The sequence below is a fragment of the Oryx dammah genome, unplaced genomic scaffold, assembly GCF_014754425.2.
Source record: "Oryx dammah isolate SB20612 unplaced genomic scaffold, SCBI_Odam_1.1 HiC_scaffold_8, whole genome shotgun sequence".
Lineage (NCBI taxonomy): Eukaryota > Metazoa > Chordata > Mammalia > Artiodactyla > Bovidae > Oryx > Oryx dammah.
Window position 1 is genome coordinate 37765908 of NW_024070192.1, and position 8566 is coordinate 37774473.

Sequence of the window (8566 nt, forward strand, 5' to 3'; positions counted from 1 at the left end):
TGAAGCGGGTGCTGTGAGACGCCGGGATTGTACTTTGCGAGGTTTCCCTGAAAGCACAGGCCGAACGTTCCTGAGGCGTCCCTTAGCCTCTTCACCGGCTCACTTTTGCCAGGGTTGCGGCTTTGCTGGAACCAAATGAAGGCAGAAACTGCTCACACCCTTTATTCCTCGACCTTGAGGTTGTCTGTGTGCTAAGTGTTAAAATTGCCAGCTTTTCCACCCCATAAATAGATCGTGGTAATTAACACCCATCCTCTTTCAGCTTGTGGAAGAATGGCATTCAGTGAGCTGTAAGGTCACCTCGGATAAAGAAAATGTAACCGTGGCTGCAGAGCTCTCCTTGAATCAGCCAAAGCAGGTACTTAGGATTTGATTAATCCTCGTTTCTCTGGCATCTTCCCTGGAAACGATAATATTAATAGCATCTCCAAATATAACGTGTCCAAAACAGGACTGTTGATCCACTTTCTGCTCCAGACTGTTGCTTGCTCACTCTCTCAGGGTAACTAACTAGGGTAACTTAGCAGTTGCTTGCGTGCTCAGGGGTGGCCGACTCTGCGTTCCGGCGGACTGCAGCCCACCAGGCTCCTCTGTCCATTGGATTATCCTGACAAGAATACTGGAGTGGGTTGCCGTTTCCTCCTCCAGGGGATCTTCACGACCCAGGGATGGAACCCGCGTCTCCTGCTGCCCCAGCATTGGCAGGCGGATTCTTTACCTCTGAGCCATCTGGGGTACCCTTACACTGCTGACTTACTAGGGATTCTAGGAATTCCTTGTGGCGACTCCTTTTCCTTAAATTTTTTTTTCCTAATATTTATTTACTTATTTGGCTGCGCCAAGTCTTAGTTGTGGCTTGCAGGATCTAGTTCCCTGACCAGGGATCCAACCCATGTTCCCTGCTTTGGGAGCTCTGAGTCTTAGCCACTGGACCACCAGGGAAGTCCGATCCTTTTTCTTACATCCGCTTATCTGTTCCAGCAGCAAACTCTGTCATTCTACCCACCCCCAGATATGTTCTAAATCCATTCACTTCTGTGTGTCTCCACTGCTGCTGTTGTTCAGGTCACCACCTCTTGCTGGATTCACTGTGGTAGCCTCCTCTCTGCTTTTCTTGCCTGTGCTTTTGCCATGCCCTTCACCGACATTCTACATGGAACAGCTATTTTTAAAAAGCAAACACTATACCACTTATCTGCTTTTTAAAAAAAATTGTATACACTTAGACTAAAATTTGTCTTTTTCAGTGGTGTCCCAGGCATCCTATGATCTGGTTTCCGCTTTCTCCTCCATCTCCTAATACTTTCGTCTTCCCTGCTTCTTAGACTCTAGCTTGCTGATATTGTTCTAGCCACTGGACCTTTGTACTTGCTGTTCCTTCTGCATAAGACAGCTTTTCTCCTAGATCTTCATGTTTGTGCTTTTTTCTTATATTTAATTCACATGTTACCTTCTTAGCGAGACTTTCCCTTAACACTCATTCAAAAGTAGGAACTAAAGTCAAGTTTAACATCTTGTGATGATCCAGGTGAGAATGATGGATCTGAGCTAAAGAAGTAGCAGTGAGAGTGGAGGAAAAGGGACAGGTGTTAAGAGAGACTGAAAAAAGAAAAAAAAGGAATCATTAAGAACTGACTTGGGGATGGGAGTGTGGTGTGAGGTTAAGGGTAAGGGAAAAGAAGTTGAGGTTTAACTAGGTTTCTGGCTTGGGAAACTTAGTGGTTGCTGAGGCCATTCTTTAGACTTGAGGAATACTGGAGAAGGAACACATTTAAAGGGAAAGATGAGAGGGGAGGGGCGGTTTCCCTGGCAGTCCAGTTGGTGAGATTTTGCCCTCCAATGCAGGGGGTATAGGTTCGATCCCTGGTCAGGGAACTAAGATCCCACAATGCCTCAACCAAAAAACAGAAACGTAAGGGATGATGCTGTCCAGGAATTGTAAGTCCATTTGTTTTAGAAGTCTATTTTAAATCAACTATACTCCAATTCTAAAAAAAGTTAACCCCCCCCCGAAAAACGTAGGTCCATGTCTAAAATATGTTTCTTTTTTTTCTCTCCCATCTTATAGTTACTAAGAGATGTGACTGAGCTGCAGATCCTTGGTGAAATATCTTTCAACAAATCTCTGTATGAGGGGCTCAACACAGAGAACCACAGAACTAAGGTAATCCCTGGCTGTTTTCTGGGTGCTGTCCTGGGCAGCCTGTGCCTGGCTTTAGCGCCCTTGTACAAATAGGCACTTGCTATTGCCCTCTTCCTGTTTCAGTCTTATCACCTCTGCTCTTGACTCTGCAACCCGCTGTCTCCATGACCTTGAGTTACTCAGCTTCTGCCTAAGATTTTCTGTCTCTGAAATGAGGCAACTGAATAAGAGGCCTAAGCAGAGGAAGACTCAGTTGTTACAACTAGGCTGGAATCAACACCTATCTATATATACTTTGATTTGAAAAATTTTTTTTGTTTCCTAGTTGAGAAGTTTTTTAATTATATGTATTAACTCGCTTCCTAGTGTGTGACACCAGTGTTTAGTTACAGTGGCCCACGGTTATAATACTCATGAGCACAGAATTCTCTTATAAGTCTTAAACTAAGTCCTGGAACCCTTGGATTTGTTTTGCAGAGGTTTTACATGTGACTGCAAGTCAGACTGACCTTTGACCTTTGTGGTCTGTGGGCTGAAGACTGTCGTTCTTGTTGACACTTGCCCTAGGTGGCTGCTAGCGCCAGAAATGGTCCATCTGTGAGCTCTTTAGTGAAGCCTGAGTGTCAAGAGAGTGAGAGTGGATTGCTCAACATTAGCTCCTCTGCTTTCCTCCCTGGAGGAGGGGAAAGGCACAGTTCTCTAGACATGTCAGAAATATCATTTCTGTTTATTTTTGAGTATGTCTGATACAGAAAATGATGTGGAAGAAAGAGAAGTGTTCCCATTATATCATTGCACAGATTAAAAAAAACAACAACAGCAACAGAAAAGCAAGAAAATTCAAGTCTTATGCAAAGATCCCAAATGAAAAATAGTGATTCCTTCACTCCCTGTCTCCCACACCCTGGATTCCCTCCTCCCCAAGAGAGTTCCTGTTAACAGTGTCTTATATGCACATTCTTAAGTCATTTATTTATGTATAAATGTTCCCCCTTTACTTACTGATGCTTTTATTGTAGAGTCCCCATGATGATTTTCCTTTTTTAAAATTCAGTACCCGAAGCTAAGTTTTAAGTGCATTTCAGCTGCAAAAAAAAAAAAAAAAAAACCACCAAAAAACCTCCTGCTAATGTGCCTTAAAGGCCTTTTGTGTTTATCTGGGGGTGGAGGCAGACCAGTGTTAGTGGCCGGGCTCCTTCAAACCTTGGGCTCTCCTGACTATGTGCTGGTGATACCTTCCCTTGTGGCTGGCCCAAAGTCGCCACCTCTCCCAGCAGTACATTTTCACATGGCAGAATACAGAATAGGAAGCCAAGAGGTCAGTAGCAAAAGGAGTTTTTCTTCACATGGCTTCCCTTTTCTTTCTTTTTCTCGTTTTTCGGGCCCCCGGCACATGGCATGTGGGCTCTTAGTTCCCCGACCAGGGACTGAACCTGTGCCTGGTTCAGACTCTCTCTCTCACACACACACCACCAGAAGGTCACAGTCTCCTGGCGGACTGCTAGATAAGAGACCAGAATAGTTTGTACAAAGTATTTTGGTCATCAGATCACTTTCCTGTCCCTCTGGTTTATTCCTCCCCCCACCCCACCTCCAGTTTTTGTTCTCTTTGTTTTTCGAACATTCTGTTGCTCTGTCTAGCTCAGAGATTCTTTCCTCAGCCATGTCCAGTTTACCGAGTGCATTGAAGGCATTCTTTGTTCCTGTCACAGCAGCTGTTCATCTCTAGTATTTCTTTCTGGTTCTTTCTTAGGGTCTCCATCTCTCTGCTTACATTGCCCGTCTGCTCTTTCTTCTTGTGCGCTGTCTGTTCTATCCTTTGGAGCCCTTAGCATATTCATCGTGGTTGTTTTAAATTGCCAGCCTGATAATTCTGACATTCTTGCCGTATCTGGTTCTGGTGCTTACTCTCTTTCTTCAAATTTTGTTTTTTTTGCCTTTTGGTATACCCGATAATTTTCTTTTGATAGCTGGAAATGCTAAACCAGGTAAAAGGAACTTCTGTAGACAGATCTTCATTAATGTAGTGAGCTGTGGGGGAGGGGAGGTGCTCTGTGGTTCTGTGATTAGGTCTCAGTCTTTTAATGAGCCTGGGCCCCTGGCCTGTGAACTTTCTCACCATCTCTGTGTTTTTCAGCCCCCTTAGTTGGGACAGGATGGCTAGAGTGGGCTTGAGTTGGGCACTTCCCTTCCCCCAGAACAGTTAGGCTCTCATTATATCCAGCAGGTTAGGCTAGGGTTAACTAGTTTCCCCTGAGCCCAGTCCTTGTTCAGATCAGAGTTCTTTGGCTTATTTCAAAGTGGTTCCTTTTCCGCTCCCCCTGCCGGAAGCATGAAGGGTTTTTTCTCCAGCATTGAGTGTGGGAACCTGGTCAAGCTCCTGGAGTAAACCTCACCCCAGTGGCTGGGTTCTCTGGAGTTTGTAGCCCCAGAATCATCACTGTTGTGCTTACAGCAGTCCCATCCGTTGCAGTTCAGGATTTCCTTCCCTGGAGGTAGTGAGCCTCTGCTCTCTGTGTCCATCTGTCTGTCTGTCCCTCTGCTCTTGGTGGCAGCAGGTTTGCCTGATGTCCTCCCCTCTCTTAGGGATCCAAGAAAAGTTGTTGATTTTCCAGTCTGGTCACCTTTTTCCTTGTTAGCATGGAGTGGTGACTTCCAAGCCCCTTACATGTGGAACCAGAAACCAGAAATCTCATTAGATAGTTTAAAATACTGCATCAGGAAAGGTTTAGCTTTTTGCTTTACTGCTGTCAGTCTTGATCAATACACGGTATGTTGCCAAGTTCTCATATTTCGCTTCTTAAAATAATGTGGAATTTTTACCTCATTTTGCTTCACAACTTACAGGGTGATCTCTGTGTTTCGTTGCAGATCACTGTCATCTTCCTGAAAGATGAGGAGGCGTATTCTCTGTCTCTCATCATTAAAAGCAGTGTCGGGGGCCTTCTGGTTTTGATCGTGATTATAGTCATCCTAGTCAAGGTCAGTTCCCCCCACGTTCATGAAGGTTCTGGTGTTGGGCAGAATTCTGCTTAGAGAGCCAGCCCTCGACCTTGAGCAGCTACCCTAGCCTTGTGATCCCTTTTCCTTCTTCCTTCAACCACACACCTGTTGAGGCAAATGGATCAAGACAGTTTCTGTCTGAAAAAGATCAAGATCTAATTGAAGAATTGGAATACAGAGATATTTTCCTAAAAGGGACCTGATGTTCCTTTCCTATTTAAATCCTTTTCTTTCCTTCTCCTGATTTAATGTTCAAACTCTTTCACTGCTATTCAAGGCATCTAATGTCTGCCTCTACTCTCTCTACCCTCGAGTCTTGCTTTTTTTCTCAACACACTGAACTGAATAGCTTTGTCTCTGTGTTTGTAGTGAGGCTCTCTACACTCGCCTCCCAAGCCCTTTCCTTCATAATTTGCTCTCACTCTTCCCTTAAAACTCAGCCCAGAGATTCCTGAGTCCTCTGAACTGACCTTTATGCTTTTCCCTTGAACTGCCCTATAGAAACCCTTCCAAGAAGCAGTGGTTATACTGTGTTGTCATTATTTCTCTTCCCACTAAATTGTGAGTTTCTTGATGTGTAGGGGGGCTGTACTTGATCTCTTTCTATCTTTTACATAAATAGATCCAGTACAGCTGAAACGATCGTACTTAGCAGAATTAGTTAAATTAAAAAGGTGAAAGTGGGGTGGGGGTTCAGAGGAAGGTGGAAGACCAGTTCTGACTGGGGACTGAACACAGAGAATGCTTGTGGGAAGGCGGTATTTAAAGCAGATGGATAGCTTAGGCCTGTAATTGGTCTTCCCTCCCTTTGTTTTAGTGTGGCTTTTTTAAAAGAAAATACAGAGAGCTGAACTTGGAGAGCATAAGAAAGGACCAGCTAAAATCACAGAGTCTGCTGGAAGAAGATAATTAGGAGCAGCTTTCTCATCCATCCGAAGAGAGTGTCAGCAAGTCCTGAAGCTTCTAGAGACCTTCCTTTTAGGTTGTACAGACGACCTTTCCTTTAGGACAACCAAGTGCGGAATCTAACAAGTTGTTTGTGGAGTGTTTTTAACCATACATTGTCCCCAAAGTGCCTGTGCATTGTGCAGAAAAGAAACCTGGGAAACATTTGGTGGTAAATAAAGGTAAACTATTTTCTTTACAGAAGTGCCTTTAATATGCAAATATGATATACCTTGTGATACCCCCTGCCCTGCCCCAGAGGAGGTTATACAGCATCTCTCAGGCTTACTTGCCTAAGAGGACTTTTTTCATGCCATTTCTGTTAACATCTTCCAAAATAGTGTTCCATGAAGTACATCTTTGTCAGGGACAGTGGTCGGAAGCAGTTCCTAGTCTGGCATTTTTATGATCGAAGGATGCAGTCTGTTATTTCAAATCAGGCCATGAAAAAGCACCCCCCAGAACAAAAGTAAAAAGTAGAAAAACAGGGGTTACCAAAACAGGAACAAGGAGGGAGAGGAGACCAGGACTTTGTTCTGTAGTGTCTGCTTAACATCCTGTGCGGGTCCTCGCCTGGCTTCCTGCTGAGTGACTTGCTCCGGGACCTTCGTGTCTCAATGAGAGACATGCTTGTCCACAGGGGGAGGTGGAACCTGGCCAGGGAGTTGGGGACACTGAGATTAGGGCCTCATTACAGCTGACTTTGCTCTTGGTATCCTTATTTTATTTATATGCCCCATGCTGTTAAAACCTCACTGCATCTCCACTTTCAGCCGTGCAGTGGCACAGTTTTCATGGGCAATAAATATCATCGCAAACAAGCGAAGCAGGAGTATGTAATGTAGAAAGCAGTCCTGCGATCCCTCTGTGTTCTTTATCTAATTCACGTGCTTTCATTATTTCTTTTTGTTTGTCTTTGTCTGAGCTGTGAGGCTTATGGGATCGCAGTTCTGCAACCAGGGATTGAATCCTCACAGAGAAAGGGCTGAGTCCTAAACGCTGGGCCGCCAGGGAAGTCCCTGGACTCTGTTTCTTCATAGCTTTTCCATTGACTTCAAAGTCCTGTCTGCATATAATGGTAATTTGGAGTCTTTCTGATATATATACTTTTTCCCATCATTATTTCTCTAACTAGGACTTACGGGGGTCTAAGAACTTAACTCTGTGCCTGACTTAAAAAAAAATTTTTTTTTTGGCTGTGCTGACTCTTTGTTGCTGCTTGTGGGCTTTCTCTAGTTGCAGCCAGCGAGGACTGCTCTCTAGTTGAGTGCACGTGCTTCTTACTGCTTCGGCTTCTCTTGTTGCAGGGCACAGGCCTTAGGGCACGCAGGCTGCAGTAGCTGCAGCTCATGGGCTGTAGAGCAGGGGCTCAGTAGTTGTGGCACATGGGTTTAGTTACCTCAGCATGTGGAATCTTTCTGGACCAGGGATTGAACCCAGTGTCTTTTGCATTACAAGACGGATTCTTAACCACTGAAGTCCTGACGTAACTTTTATATGTACTGGGAAACCAAAATCTGTATGACTCATTTTATTATGATATTTGCTTTGTCATGGTGTCTGGAACCAAACTTGCACTCTGAGGTATGCCTTTGAAGGAAAAGAAAGTAAATTTGCTTAGATATTTCTCTGTTGTGTGTCCAGGTTTTCATTATTACAGGTGACTTGCAGTTTCTGCTTTTATGCTTGTTCATTGCAAATAAGATCCCACTGTGATTATAACAGTCAAGTCTTACATTGACTGCCTATAAGCTATTGACTGACTGGGCTATGACTGGATTAGACCAATGTTGTAGCCAGGAGACTTCATAAGGGATCAGTCCGTGAGGAGGAGACTGAAATGGAGACATGGTTGCATTGTATAAATTCATGGGCTGTGACTTGGGCTGTAACCTTGTCTTCCAAGAGATGCCTGTCTAGTGCCAGACCTTTCCCATTTCCTGTTGACCCTCTGCCCGGGAGCAGGACATGCCAGAGCTTGCACAGATCCAAGGACAGTGGGTCATGCCACAAGGCCACTGTCCTGGCCAGAAAAGCTCTCAGAAGGGGCCAGCTGGACACTAGCATGGGAGAAGTGCCCCTCCAGTTTCTGTGTTTTCATTTCCCCGTTACAGGCCTGTGAGTGCTCATTCAGATAACCTTGTTCTCTTATGATAACATCTGAACTTTGAATTTGATCATGGAGGGATGAAATAAGCAGATGTGAAAGTCAAAGTGAAAGTTGCTCAGTCGTGTCCGACTCTTTGTGACCCCATGGACCATACAGTCCATGGAATTCTCCAGGCCAGAATACTGGAGTGGGTAGCCTTTCCCTTCTGGGGATCTTCCCATCTCAGGGATTGATCTGCAATAAATTGGTCAGACTATTTAGGCCCAGTTAGATTTTGATTCCATTCAGTCAAGCCCAGCAGTCTAAAATGATCTGCACTAGTGTGTTATTCCATGCATTTTCTCTAATATCCATACAAGCAGGGA

General features: G+C 44.6%; 1 protein-coding gene across 1 annotated transcript in view; it reads left to right on the forward strand.

Annotated features, from left to right (window-relative positions):
• The window catches only part of ITGAE (integrin subunit alpha E), a 61921-nt gene extending 54203 nt beyond the window's left edge, over positions 1-7718 (forward strand). Inside the window, exons 28-31 of the mRNA XM_040244444.1 lie at positions 263-358; positions 2069-2164; positions 5015-5125; positions 5964-7718. Of these exons, the coding sequence (XP_040100378.1) occupies positions 263-358; positions 2069-2164; positions 5015-5125; positions 5964-6059 (399 nt within the window). The 3' untranslated portion in view covers positions 6060-7718. The remainder of the gene's footprint in view (positions 1-262; positions 359-2068; positions 2165-5014; positions 5126-5963) is intronic.
• The last annotated feature ends 848 nt before the right edge of the window (positions 7719-8566 follow it).